Below are 19,333 nucleotides of genomic sequence, written 5' to 3'. Positions count from 1 at the left end.
AATGGCATACAAGGTCAATCTCATAGGCGACACATATGCATATCACTTTGCTAGACCCTAACACCTGTCATTTTATTCCAAACATAGACATCATGGACTTAGGGTGAAGGTGGGATTCATTTACATTTACTATGGACAGGTCAGTCAGACCTCACCATTGATCCCTGTAGTAGTTAACATTTGTCTGATTTGTGTCTCATAACTTTTGTACTGTACAACACAAACTCAGTTTTCTTTCCAGGGAAGCAAGTCCATTCATACTTTTACAAGCTCGTACTAAAGTCAACTTGAACTACTAACAGTCAACTAATACGAACAATTACGATCAACTAGAAGAACTGCAATCATTGCAAATTTGTACCACTGCTGACTCATGAAAGACTCATGACCATTCGTGGTCATGTGCATTGCTATTGAAAACCTTGATAAAATATGAATTATTTGCCTTAATGATTAATTCATTAAATGAACATAAATGTACAATTATATATGAATGTTTAATGTTTGTTCTTTTAAATCTTTAAAAAAAATGTTGAAGCAACATTGCCAGTTTTCATAATTATGTTTGCCTTGCCTTGGTTTTTGGTTAACTGCCTACAGTGCTTACAGCGCGCTAGCGCTTTGATTTGTCCGAGTAGGCCTTCTTTCACATACATTTTTTACATTCTAAATTGGAAGGAATAATTGATGGTCAGACAAAGTAGGGTTTATTTTCTGTGCTGTTGTCAACATTTTTTTACAACTGTTTACCCCTGTCTGCATAAAGAGTATAAGGTCTGTTCACTGAATAACATGTTCGTACCCATTCATATTTGCCCCTTAGTACATGTTCATGATGTTCACACGCTAGAACTAATATACATTTCTGTTTAGGGGCCAGCTTAATCATGCATGAAAAATTCTGTCATTAATAAATTTTTGATGTGGACATATTTGATTTATGCAACTATTTATTTCAGCTTTTTTATCAACCACTCTGATAAATCCACCACCTGGCATGATCCACGTCCACAATATTATGCCAACCAACCAAAGGATCATCCTCCACCAAATCCAAAGCATTCAGCTGCAGGTCAACCAGTATTTGGTTTCCGAGGTTCTGGTACTGGCCCTAAGAAGGTATGTCTGATTGGATTGATTTACACATTATACTACAGTTTATCATGATTATAGTCATCACTAAAGTTTTTGATTAATTATAATTATGAGCTTTTGAAATTAAAAAAAAATATAGATGGCTACTGACTCATAAATGTCATATTAAGTTACATTTAAGAAACAAGCAATACTTTAAGGAGAATTATTTTTTGTAATTTCTTTTGTACAAATGTATATGTTCTTTGAAAGAACATGGAAACAAAAAGAACATGGAAACAAAAAGAACATGTTCATTTTAAATAACAAATTCAGCAAAATCTTTATTTGTATAAACATGATAAACATGATAAGTGTGTTCACTTTTAAAAATAAAATTATCATGTCAAAACTACATTTTTTCTACAATCCAGAAACTGCACTCAGCAACGTCATCAACAAACAGTGCCTTATTATTTATATTTTTGGGGAAAAGTCTTTTGTACTTGATAATTTACATTTATCAACTTTTGATTTGAACGCAGTAATTTGGGTTTACTGGTAACATGTTAGAGGAGCCAGTAAACAGATATATTTTACCCTAATAAAACCCGACAATACTACATTGTATTATTACTCACAATTCAACTGTTATCAATGGTTATCTCCATTCTAATAATGTTAATGCAACTAAAAATAACACAGCTAAATTATACATCTTAAAATAGTTCTTATGACATCTGCACATGCAAGTACAATATTAGAACTTGAGACTTCAGTCATGGAATGGATTTCTCTAAATTTGTAGTGTTATCAAATCATATTGAACTTTTCAGACAATGTCAATGAATGTGGCATTAGAAATATAATAAATAAAACCTTAAGAATTGTTATTATTAAAACAAATACACTTTGGATTCTTCGAATTCAGTCCCTTCTTTTTAGTGACCAGTATTTTACTATGCTGTCCATCTTTTGATATTACTATTATTCTGTCTGAGTCACAGTCTGCTACAATAATGTTACCATGGTTATCTATACAAAGTCCTTCTGGTTGTGATAAATCGTGTTTATATTTCCAAATCTGTTTACCTGATACATCTACACAGTATACTACATCGTCTACATAGTCAGTAGATTATTCTGTCATAACAGTAAACCAGGTCATACAGGAATGCTCTCTACCCTTATTGACTTTAGTGTATTACCCTTCAAGTCTATGATACGGACTTCATCATAACTTAAACCAACATAAAGTTTTTTGCTAAGGGAAAGTGTTACTTACTCCTTCAGCTAAATGATGCGCATGGACCAAATGAATTTGACACATATAATGTTTTGCATATACACAAACAAATAATATATATATTGATGTGTATATATAATGGTCAGAGATTCAATGTACATGAAGTTGTAAATTACGTAGAACTACTTAAAAAAAAAGAAGCACATGAAAATTGAAATATAGGTAAATCTGTGTAACATGTATAATACTTGCAATTACCTACAATACATACAAGGAGGAATGTGCACAGATAGCAACAACACTTATATTAGGTAAAATTCTTACATCTACTGTCTTACTGTACTGTCACAACATAAATCAATTAGAATTTACTCTTGCTGCTGTTGAGTGAATCACTTATGAAACAACATGAACAAGAAGATCAACCACAATCGCCAACATTTACAAGAAAAATTCTCCAGCAAGAACGATTATTATCTTGAATGACCTTATGTTTACTATACTGACAAGTCTAAAACTCTTTCAGGTCAAAAACGTATTTACATCCATTGATCTGATTGACATTTTAATGATCTTTGTGATAATTGATTATGACCATATATATACTAACAGGAGCAGACGTTCCTTGATCATCAGGATGTCAAATTTATCAACCTTAAAGAAATGTTTCCGGAGGTGGCAGACGACACTCTCAGAGTCGTACTTAAGATGTAGGTACAAGCTTTATCATTGTACTTAAGATGTAGGTACAAGCTTTATCATTGTACTTAAGATGTAGGTACAAGCTTTATCATTGTACTTAAGATGTAGGTACAAGCTTTATCATTGTACTTAAGATGTAGGTACAAGCTTTATCATTGTACTTAAGATGTAGGTACAAGCTTTATCATTGCGTTATTACTATCAAAACAGTACTTAAGATATAGGTACAAGCTTTATCATTGAGTTATTAATATCAAAACAGTACTTAAGATGAAGGTACAAGCTCTATCATTGAGTAATTACTATTCATATTCTTGAATCCATGCAAACCAGAGCATTGAACTTGCATTGAGGTGTGAGTTTTTGTTCTGGGCTTGAGATTGTGAGTGTAAGAACATAAATAAAAGCACTGTTGATTCATGTTATTTGAATCAGATTTTATTAACTGCATTGAGGAGTTTTTGTTTTACCGTATGAATCCATTACTTAGTCATTTCATTTGATTTAAATCCTCCCTATATTCTGTGTAACACCATATAAAAAATTAGGACTACTTTAAATGCCTTGAGTGGAGAAATATTGTTATCTATATACGGTATATATATATATGTATATGTTTTTACATGCACTGAATTAAACTACATATTTTACTTTTTTGAATATAGACAGACATAAAAATTGTGGACAAAGAGTACATAGCATCAGCTATATATGAAATCAATAATGACGGAAATTGGCTGAAAATAAAATTTTGTTATATATTGCTCAGATAACATCATTAAATATATCATAAATGTTTTAATAATTCATCAAAGTATACCAAGAATATCAGATGACAAGCATTAATAGTGCAAGCATGCTGACATTTAGAACTAAAGCTCTTGAGTATCTATATATAGAAATTAATCATTAAATTTTAAATTTATCTTATTTTAGGAAAGATAACAATGTTCAGGAAGCAAAAGCACATTTGGTTAAAAGTGGACATAGGCCCAAAAGAGAAACTGACCATTCATCTGCTGGACAACTACAAATGGATAATATTGTAAAGAAATTACAAAAGGTTTACCCACTTGCCCGTTTTGACATCATAAGGGATATAGTTGCTGGGTAAGAATAACTAAATTTGTAATGTTATTAAATAAATAGTTTTTAGTTGCTGGATATAATAAATAAACTAAAAAAAAAATGTGGTGTGATTGACAACTCTTTACAAGAGACCACATGACAGAAATTAAGAGTTATAGGTCACCGTACAGCCTTCAACAATGAACAAAGCACATACTGCATAGTCAGCCATAAAAGGCATCAAAAAGACAAAGGTAAAATAATTCAAACAATAAAACTAACAGCCTAGTTTGAAAAACTAAGAATTTTCTTATCCCAGGCATAGATTACCTTAGACGTATTTGGCACAACTTTTTTTAATTTTGGATCCTCAATGCTCTTCCACTTTGCACTTATTTGGTTTTATAAATATTTTAATATGAGCGTCACTGATGAGTCTTATGTAGACGAAACGCGCGTCTGGTGTACTAAATTATAATCCTGGTACCTTTGATAACTATTATGTACATAAAGATGAACAAAAAAAATATATATATATATATATATACAGCAAAAAACGATTACCACTAAATTACAATTTACAGACTCCTGACTTGTGACAGACACATACATACAGAATGTTATGACATAATTATGTGAATAGTTGGATAGAAATAACTAAAAATGCTTTAATGGGGAAGTCTTCAGTCTGCACCAAAAACTTTTTCAACTACTAGTCTGAAGACCAATATTCTGACATTTTTCTTATTTGGCCAAACAAATGTTTTGCAAAAACTTACTAGTCCAAATGAAATTTTGCTAGTCTGGGGCATCGGACTAGTGGCTAACCGTGCAGACTGAGTCTTTTTTTCCTAAGATTTGAAATGGAATGAACTCTGGTAACCTTCAGTGTAAAAATTTTAATCAAAACACCACAATTTAAAGAATTGAACTGCCATCTGGCAAAAGGTTAAAGTTTTTTATATTACGAATGAAACTCATTTCAAAATTTTCATACAAAATGGTAAAATAAACTCATTTCTCAACCTCTATAGAAAATAATTGATAGAAGAAGGGCAAACAAACATACTTTCAAGTTTCAATGTAATGTTTTCTGATAATGTTTGTTTATGTAGAAGTATGTAGGCTACATCAATGATGCATGTAGTTTAAAATGTACTGTATACTGAAAAAGCAGAAATTTGTGTGGAGGATTTAATTTTGTTGATTTTGTGGAAAGAATATACACACGAATTTAAAAATAGCATGGAAATTTAACCTGTTTAATATATTATATATCACTGCCATTTACTGGAAACCACGAAATTAAATACCCATGAAATCTTATAAAGAGACAAAACCATGAAATGTTAACCCTACAAGATAAATGTTTCTACACTATAAATCTTTATCCATCTTATGGCAAAACAATCATTGTCTTTGTCTGTAACTGTTCAAACATGTCAAGAACACATGCTTTTTCATCATTACCAGTTCTCAAAAATTATTGTAAAGCCCCCTAACAAATTTCGAATATTTGACTTTGAGCATTACAGATGAAGGTTAAATAATAAAAGGCTTTCAACCTATGAAAATGGTTTGTGTTAATACCACACAATGCACATTTTTACCTGGTTTAATTGCAGGTGTAACAACAATGAATCAACAGCCAGAAGCCAGATAGAGAGTATGGGATATAAAGCTGTAGGTTCTCATACAGCATCTATCTCAGTAGCCCATAAACCTAAACCTAAGTCTAGATCACCATCACCAACACCACCTAAAGTATCAGACGCAGACAAAAGACGAGGTATGATAGCAGTGTAATACATGTATATATTTAATTCAATTGGTGATATATAGGTTGTTGTCTAATTGTCCGCACAAGACTTAGTTGTGTACTGTTCTTTATACGACAGCACAAATTTTTTTGCCTTGTATAATGCTATATTGTTCTCGTCGTCCAAAGACGCATTTAGTTTCAGGACAATAACTTGCTTAGGAATCAGGGTCCAAAAAGGGGGGGGGGGGGGGGGGGGGGGCCATAAAAGCACTTTTGTAGTTTCCAAACAATAACTTGTGTTTAAGTGTATGAATCTCTCTGAAATTATACCACAAGTTTCCTTACCATGAAGGGATGGTTAGTATTGACTTTTGGGGGTTATGGCTCAAACTGTTTAGGAAGTAGGGGCAAAGAAGGGAGAAAAACTAGGTTTTTCTGGTAAATAGACAATTAAAAAGCAGTGTAAGGGAGGTAATCCAAAAATATTTGAAATACAATGTTGGGTATGTTTGGATTTACCTCCCTTACACTACTTGTAAACTATGTATAATGACACGTCAAGTTTTGGACTATTTGCCCAAAAAAGGGGGGGATATTGTGTCCATTTTTTTCCCAACTGTTCAGTGTTGGACCTCTGCGGTCGTATCCAGCTGCGCTCAGTGAAGCAAATTATTAAAATTAATACGTGTTTCCATGTTTTCAGTACTTCATTGGCCATAGAAAATTTTGACAATAAATTCTTTAGTCACGTTAGTAGCATTAAATCTTTATTATGCTATTATTGTAAAATTAAAAATTCACAAAGATAGAATAATTGTTTTGTAGATTATAAAAAAAGAATTACAATATATATTGTGTGGAACTTTTAAAGGTTAATATAGAAATGGATACTAATACTAATAAAGTGTATGATATTAATAGGTCTTAATATACTATAGACCGTTAAATTTCATTTCAAATAGCTCATGTTTCAAGTTAGCTGTCTTTATTGTGTTATTGAAATCTATTTTGGAGTGATTTATTGAAAATATGTAGGCATATATACCAAACAGTTAATTGAATTGTACTTCTAACATGTTTAAAAAGGCAAGGGAATATGAAAATAAGTAGATGTGGTATCAAATTGAGAAAGGAAATGGGGAATGTGTCGAAGCGACAACAACCTGACCATAGAGCAGACAACAGCCGAAAGGCCACCGATGGGTCTTCAATGTAGCCAGAAATTTCCGCACCCATAGTCGTCCTTCAGCTGGCCCCTTAAAAATATGTATACTAGTACAGTAATAATGGACGTTATTCTATGCCAATCAAAAATGAACTATGCACCACTGAATCTAAATGATGTCTCTCTTTACATTATTTTCTAAATAAGACATATATGTCTAATTTATAAACATAAATGATATAAGATTTGGTTAATATGAATTATATAAGGTTTTCTCTTTGTATTGTATTTGAATAGAAATAAAACTGAAAAAGTTCCATCAAAATATCTTTGATCCAGAACTTACCCCGGAACATAAAAAAATGCTAGAGAAATAAACTAGTATATATGAAACTGTTTCATAGTCACCTAATGTGCATAATTGCTGTGTGTTTGTTTTTCTACATTGGATTGAGGTACAGTGGTCAGTGTTAAGATATAACTTAACATGTTTCACCCGCCAAATTTTTGCGCCTGTCCCAAGTCAGGAGCCTTTGGCTTTTGTTAGTCTCGTGTGGTTTTTTTTTAATTTCAATTCATTCATATGTTTTGATGTTTAGTATGACGTCCAATTTCACTGAACTAATACACGTTTTTATTTAGGGGCCAGCTGAGTATTAATCAATGTTTATAATATCTTTTATTTTTCACATTTTTATTACGTTCTGTCTGTTTGGCTGAACGAAAAGATATGATTTTCTGTATACTGAATCTTTGAAAATATTCTATGATGAATCAGAGACATATATACTTAATATATATATATATATAATTTATATTTTATTTACAATTTTCAGTGTATCAGAAGATGAAAGGAGAATTCAGTGATATGGAGGAGAGTTTTATTAAGATGGCATTAGAGTCAGTTCATTATAATGAAGCTAACTTCAAGAGAATGGTGGAAATTTATAAAAAGTCAGGGTATATCAATTTATTATGTATACCTCCATATAGACCTTATCGTTATTTAGGAATCTTCAAACACTTGGCAGACAAATAGAAATAAAATGTTTTAGTGTGAGAGTTTTATAATGGAATTATCATTTATCTGAACACTCTATCTTGTTAAGGATATCAAAATATATTACAAACTATTTTAATCTGACATGTCTGGGAAAATATAACTTCCTCATAAAATCAAAAGTAAAAATATGTTGTAATACTACAATACACAGATGCCTTCAATCACTACTTATACTACTCAAACCAACAGAACAGTGCAGATCATTTTTACTATTACACATTTGATAACAAAAAGTGCAGAGAGTATGTGCAGAAAGGAAAATATATATAATGTATTGCATCTTATTATCTTATATTTAATTAACTCACATTTTTTCATATATTTTTTAGGTCTGGAGCAAAAGGTTCATCAGCTTCATCATCAAGTAAGAACTATTAACTCGGTATCAGAATCTAATATATTTTAAAAGCGTACACCAAAACATTATGATTGGTTTAAAACGTTGTTAACAATAGAAATTCAACTAATGACGGGATGTTAAATTAATTTTGATGTATGAACAATGAGATTACCCATAGTCCTTTATGTTCTGAAAAGGTGAATTAACCAAACATATACAGTATGCAGAATTTTATAAAATTGCAATATTTAATCTCACAGTTCTGTCCATTCTTCAAAATCTCAATAACTTCTGAATTAAATGTAATTTACCTTGTCATTTAATTTGGTGTAAATGAACATCAACTTGTCTTAGTTCTAATAATACAATGCTTCTATTTTAGGAGGCAGAAAAACTGTGGATGATGATTTAACTTTTAAACCAACAGGATCTCTGGTACCTGAATCTTTTTCTGGTGGCATGGAACCAGTTGTTTTTGGACATGACTATGATGATAAACCGTTACCAAGGTAACAAATTATATAAACATTCATGTTAACTTAATCAAATTAAAACATAACTAAATATGTCTATATATAGCTGTACAGTTGATGAACACTTTTATTACCACATCCTGACTATACTTATATTTCGTCATTGCACACGGCAATGCTTTCCCAGACTGTTCACTAAATCCATAGGATATGTACTGATTGATATTTAAAAGTCTTTGAAAACACGGTCTATTTGTCAGTTTTCGTACAGAAGGGCATGCCTCTCTCAGGGCACTCTGACTAAACACATTTATTTTAAAAAACAGTTGTTGGCATGACACAGGTTATGTTCTTCTCATATATTTTATGATAGCATGATACTAAACCCCTAATGGGAGGGATTGTGCCTGATATTCATATGATGAAGACATAATCTTTTAATCAGTTTAATTGAGGTCTGGAGCTTGCATGTCAGTTAACTGCTAGTAGTCTGTTGTTATTTATGTATAATTGTCATTTTATTTATTTTCTTTTGTTACATCTTCTGACATCGGGCTCGGACTTGTATTGAACTGAATTTTAGTGTGGGTATTGTTATGCGTTTACTTTTCTACATTGGCCAGAGGTATAGGGGGAGGGTTGAGATCTCATAAACATGCTTAACCCCGCCGCATGTTTGCACCTGTCCCAAGTCAGGAGCCTCTGGCCTTTGTTAGTCTTGTATGATTTTTAATTTTAGTTTCTTGTGTATAATTCGGAGTTTAGTATGACATCCATTATCACTGTACTAGTGTACATTTTTTTTAAGGGGCCAGCTGAAGGACTCATAAGGGTGCGGAAGTTTTTCGCTACATTGAATACCCATTGGTGGCCTTCGGCTGTTGTCTGCTCTATGGTTGGGTTGTTGTCGCATTTCCTTTCTCAATTTTATTCTATTCCTCCACTGATAAAAACTGAGCGCCACGAAATAGCAAAATAGTGCTGATAAAGGCATGAAACACAAATTACTCAGTCAATCTCTCTGTTTAAAAATTACCAAATTATTTAAAAAAAAAAAAGTCCAAACTTTCTAAGGTTGACCTGATAGATTGGACTTTTCATTTAAGGTTTTTTATGGTTATGTATCCCTAAATGATGATAGAGTTATTTTCAGGTTTTCCCGTGGGTCAATTATTTCTTGTGCCACCTTTTTCGCCAAAACAATATAGTTTTCGCCACTTTGATATTTTTTTCGCCAAGTAACATTATATATTTTTCGTTTAATTTTTTTCCCTTTTTTTCCTCCCCCCTCTCCATAAATAAGATGAGTTTGTCTATGTATATTCTCTCATAATTATCTCAGAGTCTACATCATAATGAATAAACACTAACATTTACCATTAAAAAGACTGAACATTTTTTTAAAAGGGTGAAAATTCATTATACATGTATTTTGAACACTTTTTCTAATAGAGGGGGCTGCTTACTTTTGATAATTACGAAGATATCAGTCCCATAATATAACAAAATTCTTGGACATGTGTTGACCATATAATGCAAAGAAAGATGTACAGTTCTTGGGGAAAGTTTCTTCAAAAGAAAAATAGGTGCCCTTTTGGTCTATGATTATGTAGTGTTTTTTTTCAACTAAACAAATGCTTTTATCACTTGGAATTGATCCCTCATTTAAGGTGTAGGTATACATTGAAGGGTTACTCCCTTTCAAAGGGTTGATCTCAATCTTTTGCCAAGATTTTTTCATAACGACAGTTTTCTTTTAGTCTAGACCAACGTAAATGAAAAAATTGAGACGTAAAACTATGCTTGAAACATGTTGTGTCACTCAAACTACTTTAAAGTACTCTTTAAAATCAATTATCCCTATCAAAGTCAAAGGATAAAGTTTTAAATCGGAGATTTTTCTTGCTTTTGATTGTTTTTCGTCATAACAACCGTTTTCGTTTCTGGACTTTCATTAAAAGAAGGTGAGGAGACGTCAAAAGTTTGCTTCGAATATGTGCATGGCAAAGTAGTTAATAAATGATCAATTTGTGACATTTTTTGGACGCCATTACACCATATCATTTTGTTAAACAATACAATCAACACCTTTATTAATTAGTCCTTTGTTGGCAATATCATCAAATGCAATCAGCTGATTATTGATTTTCTGTCAAAATCTAAACGAGTTCAAGGTGAATTCTGAGTATTTTGTCTGATCTGATAAAATCCGAGAAACCTGAAAAAATGTAAATAAACAAGATGGCTGAAAATAAATCGTATAATATATTTCTTTCGCCAAATTCTTTCGTCAATGACGAATTTAAATCGCCACAATTATTATTTAATCGCAAATTGCGAAAATGGTGACCGCCAGTGGAAACAAGTTTTAATGATAGAGTTATCTTCTTTTGTGACATATCTTGATAGAAACCAGTGATATATATAGGTATCTTCTTTTATTACAGCTCATCAACTGCTTTTACTGTTCCATTTGGTACACCTAAGAAATCAGCTACCAAGGTAACCAAGACATCAACAACAATACCTTTTGGTGTAGTAAAGTCAGGTACAAAGATAACTCCTGGAGTAACCAAGACAACAGCTAAAAAAACAGTACAACCAAAGAAAGAAACCATAGATCACCATGCAGCAAGAATCCAAGCTGATAAAAAATCACCTGGAACTCAACAAACTAGAGCTAAACATGTTACTCGGTAAGATATTAGAGCTAAATATTGATTCACTTATAAGGTCTTTGCATTGGAACTAAACACATTTATTCAAAAACCAGTTGTTGGCATGACACGGGTTATGTTCTTCTCATATTTGTTATGATGGTATGATACTAAACCCCTAACGGGAAGGATTGTGCCTGATGTTCATAGTGTAATAACTGGAACAAATATTACATTTATTATTTTACAACCTGGAATTTACTATGCCAACAGGAGAAATAAGTCAACTACAGATGGATATAAACTTTATTGAATGATGGCCTGCAACAGAAATATTATTGACTTTATGAACATTTATTTGAATTGGACATATTGTTATATTTGCAACTTTTTAACTTTATGCATTTTGTTTGGCAAGTGCCCCTTTCACTTGTTTACCAAACTCGTTTTACTTGATAACATATTTTTCATAGATTGTAAGGTGTCCGGCACAAATATGCATATACCTGAAATTATATTTCAACCCATTATAAGTCCTGAAAGTGTCTCAGTAAGGAAATATTCTTAAGTTTTACTATCGGTCCAAACCATTTTTGTTGTTTCTCCGTGAAGAGCCATTTTACAGGTCATGTGACCGCAGTAGGAAATATTTTTGTCGTTGTCATATATCTAAAACCTCTTAAGTATTCTATAAGAGTAACAAATAAGTCATTACATTAATAGTTTTATTAAGGCTCCATTTTTTATGTCTGTTAAGGATTAGTTTCTTAGGGATTATATTGTAACCAGTTTACTGCTGGAATTTAATATCAGTACTCCAGGCGTCTGCTAGTCCTACGCACGGCTAGAAATTGGAAACAAGTCTAGTAACGAAGTTTTAAGTTTCTTTTGCTAAATTTAAATAAAGGAAAAGTTAGGACTTTGGCCCATTTGTATAATAATTAAAGAACAGGCATTTTACTGTCCATTTTGCGTGTGATTCTTAAATGTGCAGGTTTTCCTGTCAAGCCCCTATTTTATCGGACATTTTCCTGTCAGTCGTGACAAGGTTCTCATTGGCCCTCAGGGATCCCTGGTTAGATCCCTTATTTTCGATTGGCTTTCAGGGATCTCAAAAGTATATAAATAAGGTTCCACTCAGTGAAATGGCGGATAACTTGTTAGCTCAAGCCTAACTAGTAGCTTAACAACCTGAAAGTATATAGCGGCAGTTATCCCCCACCACACTGAGTGACCTAATGACCCGAAAATTGATTACTGATTAAACGTCTGCATGTCTGCATTTGTCCGTGTATATAATATGAACATGTAATAATAAATATAATATACGTTGAACTTATCGTTTATGGACTGAGAAATATGAGTGCATTGCCTGGCATCCATTTGTCTTTAGAGGTAGAAAAAGGAAAAAACCCAAGATGCAGAATATTCCTGACGAGAGCCCCAAAACTTGTCAACAGACCCTTCCACAATTACTTGGCCTGTGGCGGCGGTTTGTTACAATATGATGAAATCATAATCTTTCATTCAGTTTAATTGAAGTCTGGAGCTGGCATGTCAGTTAACTGCTAGTAGTCTGTTGTTATTTATGTATAATTGTCATTTTTGTCGAGCCTGCAACTTTTGTTGCAGAAAGCTCGACAAAGGGATAGTGATCCGGCGGCGGCGGCGGCTACGGCGGCTACGACGGCGGCTTTAGCTAACTTCTTAAAAGCTTTATATTTTAGAAGGTGGAAGACCTGGATGCTTCATACTTTGTATATAGATGCCTCATGTTACGAAGTTTCCGTCAGTCACATGTCCAATGTCCTTGACCTCATTTTCATGGTTCAGTGACCACTTGAAAAAAAAGTTCAAATTTTTTGTAATGTTGAATTCTCTCTTATTATAAGTAATAGGATAACTATATTTGATATGTGTGTACCTTGCAAGGTTCACATGTCTGTCAGACAGTTTTCACTTGACCTCGACCTCATTTCATGGATCAGTGAACAAGGTTAAGTTTTGGTGGTCAAGTCCCTATCTCAGATACTATAAGCAATAGGGCTAGTATATTCAGTGTATGGAAGGACTGTAAGGTGTACATGTCCAACTGGCAGGTGTCATCTGACCTTGACCTAATTTTCATGGTTCAGTGGTTATAGTTAAATTTTTGTGTTTTGGTCTGTTTTTCTCATACTATATGCAATAGGTCTACTATATTTGTTGTATGGAACGATTGTAAGGTGTACATGTCTAGCGGGCAGATGTCATGTGACCTTGACCTCATTTTCGTGGTTCAGTGGTCAAAGTTAAATTTTTGTGTTTTGGTCTGTTTTTCTCATACTGTATGCAATAGGTCTACTATATTTGTTGTATGGAACGATTGTAAGGTGTACATGTCTAGCGGGCAGATGTCATGTGACCTTGACCTCATTTTCATGGTTCAGTGGTCAAAGTTAAATTTTTGTTTTTTGGTCTGTTTTTCTCATACTATATGCAATAGGTCTACTATATTTGTTGTATGGAACTATTGTAAGGTGTACATGTCTAGTGGGCAGATGTCATGTGACCTTGACCTCATTTTCATGGTTCAGTGGTCAAAGTTAAGTTTTTGAGTTTTGGTCTTTTTATCTAATACTATATGCCATAGGTCAACTATATTTGGTGTATGGAAATATTTTATGATCTTTATGTCAGTCGCACAGGTTTTATTTGATCGTGACCTCATTTTCACGGTTCATTGCACAGTGTTAAGTTTTTGTGTTTTGGTCTATTTTTCTTAAACTATAAGTAATAAGTCAACTATATATGTTGTATAGAAGCATTGTTAGCTGTACATGTCTGCCTGGCATGGTTCATCTGACCTTGACCTCATTTTCAAGGTTCATTGGTCTATGTTTAGTTATCTTGGTTAATGTTAAGTTTATGTGACAGTTGTTATAAAGCTTAGCTTTATACTAAGGACTATCAACATAATATCAATGATTAGTATAGAAGGCGAGACATTTCAGCGTGTGCACTCTTGTGTTTATTTTCTTTGGTTACATCTTCTGACATCAGACTCGGACTTCTCTTGAACTGAATTTTAATGTGCGTATTGTTATGCGTTTACTTTTCTACATTGGCTAGAGGTATAGGGGGAGGGTTGAGATCTCACAAACATGTTTAACCCCGCTGCATTTTTGTGCCTGTCCCAAGTCAGGAGCCTCTGGCCTTTGTTAGTCTTGTATTATTTTAATTTTAGTTTCTTGTGTACAATTTGGAAATTAGTATGGCGTTCATTATCACTGAACTAGTATATATTTGTTTAGGGGCCAGCTGAAGGACGCCTCGCTACATTGAAGACCTGTTGGTGACCTTCTGCTGTTGTTTTTTTCTATGGTCGGGTTGTTGTCTCTTTGGCACATTCCCAATTCCATTCTCAATTTTATGTTACTCAGTAAGATAATCAGACAAACTACAGCTAAACATGTTACTCACTAAGATATTAGAGCTAAACATGTTACTCAGTAAGACTACAGTGGACCTTTTTAAGTCAAAGTCAAAGGAACCAGACTAAATAATTTGACTTATCCTATGTTAGACTCACCTGTGGTCAAGTATGTCACTAGGTTAGACTCACCTGTGGTCAAGTATGTCATAAGAAATTTGGTTTGCCTGAAATGAGATATGATATTTGTGTAAACTTTGAACATAGTTTGATATGACTGTATTCAATCTCCGTATTTTGTGGTTACCATAAACGTGTCAATTTAACTGTTATTTAAACAAGTTTTTTACCCAGCTTTAATCTCTATTAAAAATGATATGGTAACAAATGAAAACATTCAATTGGAATTTTTATCATGTGGTCTGCATCTTTGGAAATTTCTTTGTGAGATCAGGGTCAATTAAGAATAATTTTACATCAATGGACTATTGGGTCTAAAGAATTCATTGGATTTTGACTCATTAGAGGTAAATATGCTTTGAGCAAAAGAAATTTTTACTAGAACAGAGTAATTACTTCAACTCATCCAAGTTTTCAACACAACTAACTTTCCAGCAAATTTATTCGACTACAGTATACAATGCAGAATACAAGAATATTTTGAATTCCATAATATAGTTTTTAAGTTTTCTTCACACCTTCTTTAAGAGAGGGGCTGTAGCTTATCAAAACTTTTATATATAGTATTTGTACACAATTGATAATTGTTCAAATAGCATTGTTATGAAAGATTTGCATGACAAACAATTGGATTGAGTGAGGTACAGATGCATTATAGTCAGTAATAAATATTTCAGATATTTTGTGAATTATAATCAATCCAAAGCAGAAGAATTATACATGTTATATTGTAGAAAGTTTTTTCTTTTTTTTACTGCTTACACTAAAGATTGAGTGGGGATTATTTGTCATCATCAAGTGTGATTTTAAGTAACCTAGCAACCAAGTGTTGTTTGAAAATGTCTGCTGGCAAACAAGGAGATTCCAGGTCTATACATTTGATTGTTGTTGTTTTTATTTTGCCTTTTATGCATGTCATACAGTGTATATTTTATCTATTTATCAGCATATCAATTGTTATATAAAAGTGTGTTTTTATTTTGTGGCACTGGTATGTATTCTAAGGCTTTGTGATCTGCCTATGTCTCCTCTTCCACAACAATGGTGTTTGCTTTTTAAAAAAAATATTATTGTCTGGATTTGTTTATATGTCTGCATACAATGACCACTGAAGCAATGTCTCAGTCAGCCTCATCATCTATGACCTGTACAATTGGTCTAATATCCAAATGTTTCAATAATCTGATTTTGACACCAGTCTAATGATTCATTTGACAAAGTAAAATAACATTAACAGGTTACTTTAATATATCTGATTTCATTTCTACTAGATATTACAGAAACCAAATGGTTTAAATATATAATTCAAGTAAAAAAGATGGCATGTATGGGGGAAACATGTACAACATAAACTACCTTGATAACACGACACACACAAATAAATTATTTGATGAATCATTTAGACAGTGATGTTTATATTTCATTTTATCAAAGTTGACAAAGCAACCTTAATAGTAATTATTTGTTTCTTCCAGCACTGGTCCAACACATGTTGTAGTAAATAAACCTTAATAGTAATTAAATTATTTGTTTCTTCCAGCACTGGTCCAACCCATGTTGTAGTAAATAAACCTTAATAGTAATTAAATTATTTGTTTCTTCCAGCACTGGTCCAACCCATGTTGTAGTAAATCAACCTTAATAGTAATTAAATTATTTGTTTCTTCCAGCACTGGTCCAACCCATGTTGTAGTAAATCAACCTTAATAGTAATTAAATTATTTGTTTCTTCCAGCACTGGTCCAACACATGTTGTAGTAAATCAGCCTAGGTCTAACTTGGCTAAAGGTCCAGACCCAGATATGAGGAAAGGTCCGGACAAGGAACTGCTATTGTAAGTATATTGTAGCTATTCAGCCCAGGTCCTACAAAGATGAAGGTACCCATAGTTCATCCAATGGACTACATTATTAGGACTTTTTTTTACTGTTCAATGAGATTATGTCAAAACACATTTAATTTAAAAAGCACAATGAAAACCTAGTCATATAAAAGATTTTGAAAAATGCAATACATATATTAAAACAAGAACCATCCCAAACTGCCAAACAAAGTACAGATTTTATAATTCTCTTTAAACATGTAGCTGTGTTCATCACGGGGTATGTGAACTTGTTACAGGTTTATGTAGCTGTGTTCATCATGGGGTATGTGAACTTGTAACAGGTTACATGTAGCTGTGTTCATCATGGGATACTGTGGATTCATTATTATTCGTTGGATACCAATTTTCGTGGATTTCGTGGATACAGCAGAACCACGAATTCAAATGTTCAACGAATAACAAATTTTCTAAAGGAATGAGTGTAGACTTTGCCAAAACCACGAAATTAAATATCCACGAATATGTAATTTTTCCCCAAACCACGAAAATTGGTACCCACGAAAATAAATGAATCCACAGTATGTGAACTTGTTACAGGTTTATGTAGCTGTGTTCATCATGAGGTATGTGAACTTGTTACAGGTTTATGTAGCTGTGTTCATCATGGGGTATGTGAACTTGTTACAGGTTTATGTAGCTGTGTTCATCATGAGGTATGTGAACTTGTTACAGGTTTATGTAGCTGTGTTCATCATGGGGTATGTGAACTTGTAACAGGTTACATGTAGCTGTGTTCATCATGGGGTATGGGAGACTTGTAACAGGTTACATGTAGCTGTGTTCATCATAGAGTATGTGAACTTGTTACAGGTTTATGTAGCTGTGTTCATCATGGGGTATGTGAACTTGTTACAGGTTTATGTAGCTGTGTTCATCATGGGGTATGTGAACTTGTTACAGGTTTATGTAGCTGTGTTCATCATTGGTTATTTGAACTTGTTACAGGTTTATCTAGCTGTGTTCATCATGGGGTATGTGAACTTGTTACAGGTTACATGTAGCTGTGTTCATCAGGGGGTATGTGAACTTGTTACAGGTTTATGTAGCTGTGTTCATTATGGAGTATGTGAACTTGTTACAGGTTTATGTAGCTGTGTTCATCATGGAGTATGTGAACTTGTTACAGGTTTATGTAGCTGTGTTCATCATGGGGTATGTGAACTTGTTACAGGTTTATGTAGCTGTGTTCATTACGGGGTATGTGAACTTGTTACAGGTTTATGTAGCTGTGTTCATCATGAGGTATGTGAACTTGTTACAGGTTTATGTAGCTGTGTTCATCACGGGGTATGTGAACTTGTTACAGGTTTATGTAGCTATGTTCATTATGGGGTATGTGAACTTGTTACAGGTTTATGTAGCTGTGTTCATCATGGAGTATGTGAACTTGTTACAGGTTTATCTAGCTGTGTTCATCATGGGGTATGTGAACTTGTTACAGGTTTATGTAGCTGTGTTCATCATGGAGTATGTGAACTTGTTACAGGTTTATGTAGCTGTGTTCATCATGGAGTATGTGAACTTGTTACAGGTTTATCTAGCTGTGTTCATCATGGAGTATGTGAACTTGTTACAGGTTTATGTAGCTGTGTTCATCATGGGGTATGTGAACTTGTTACAGGTTTATGTAGCTGTGTTCATCACGGGGTATGTGAACTTGTTACAGGTTTATGTAGCTGTGTTCATCAGGGGGTATGTGAACTTGTTACAGGTTTATGTAGCTGTGTTCATCAGGGGGTATGTGAACTTGTTACAGGTTTATGTAGCTGTGTTCATCATGGAGTATGTGAACTTGTTACAGGTTTATGTAGCTGTGTTCATCATGGAGTATGTGAATTTGTTACAGGTTTATGTAGCTGTGTTCATCACGGGGTATGTGAACTTGTTACAGGTTTATGTAGCTGTGTTCATCACGGGGTATATGAACTTGTTACAGGTTTATGTAGCTGTGTTCATCATGGGGTATTTGAACTTGTTACAGGTTTATGTAGCTGTGTTCATCATGGGGTATGTGAACTTGTAACAGGTTACATGTAGCTGTGTTCATCATGGGGTATGTGAACTTGTAACAGGTTTATGTAGCTGTGTTCATCATGGGGTATGTGAACTTGTTACAGGTTTATGTAGCTGTGTTCATCATGGGGTTATGTGAACTTGTTACAGGTTTATGTAGCTGTGTTCATCATGGGGTATGTGAACTTGTTACAGGTTTATGTAGCTGTGTTCATCATGGGGTATGTGAACTTGTTACAGGTTTACATGTACGCTGTGTTCATCATGGAGTATGTGAACTTGTTACAGGTTTA

At 33.4% G+C, this 19,333-nt stretch overlaps 2 protein-coding genes across 2 annotated transcripts; both read left to right on the top strand.

Moving 5' to 3' along the window:
• Nucleotides 1–959: 959 nt before the first annotated feature.
• LOC139508063 (uncharacterized) lies at nt 960–16,976 on the top strand (the record flags this gene model as incomplete). Its single annotated transcript, XM_071295895.1, is given in 9 exon segments — nt 960–1,119; nt 2,933–3,030; nt 3,959–4,132; nt 5,716–5,879; nt 7,854–7,977; nt 8,410–8,444; nt 8,803–8,929; nt 11,341–11,589; nt 16,878–16,976. Coding segments are annotated over 9 exon segments (1,230 nt in total), but the record flags the coding sequence as incomplete, so codon positions are not given.
• Nucleotides 16,977–17,534: 558 nt separating this feature from the next.
• LOC139508064 (uncharacterized) lies at nt 17,535–19,034 on the top strand (the record flags this gene model as incomplete). Its single annotated transcript, XM_071295896.1, has 2 exons — nt 17,535–17,680; nt 18,018–19,034. Coding segments are annotated over exons 1-2 (1,163 nt in total), but the record flags the coding sequence as incomplete, so codon positions are not given.
• Nucleotides 19,035–19,333: the final 299 nt, after the last annotated feature.

Source organism: Mytilus edulis, unplaced genomic scaffold (assembly GCF_963676685.1).
Source record: "Mytilus edulis unplaced genomic scaffold, xbMytEdul2.2 SCAFFOLD_1930, whole genome shotgun sequence".
NCBI lineage: Eukaryota > Metazoa > Mollusca > Bivalvia > Mytilida > Mytilidae > Mytilus > Mytilus edulis.
Note: the sequence above shows the minus strand (reverse complement) of the source record. Positions and strands in the feature narration are given on the sequence as shown.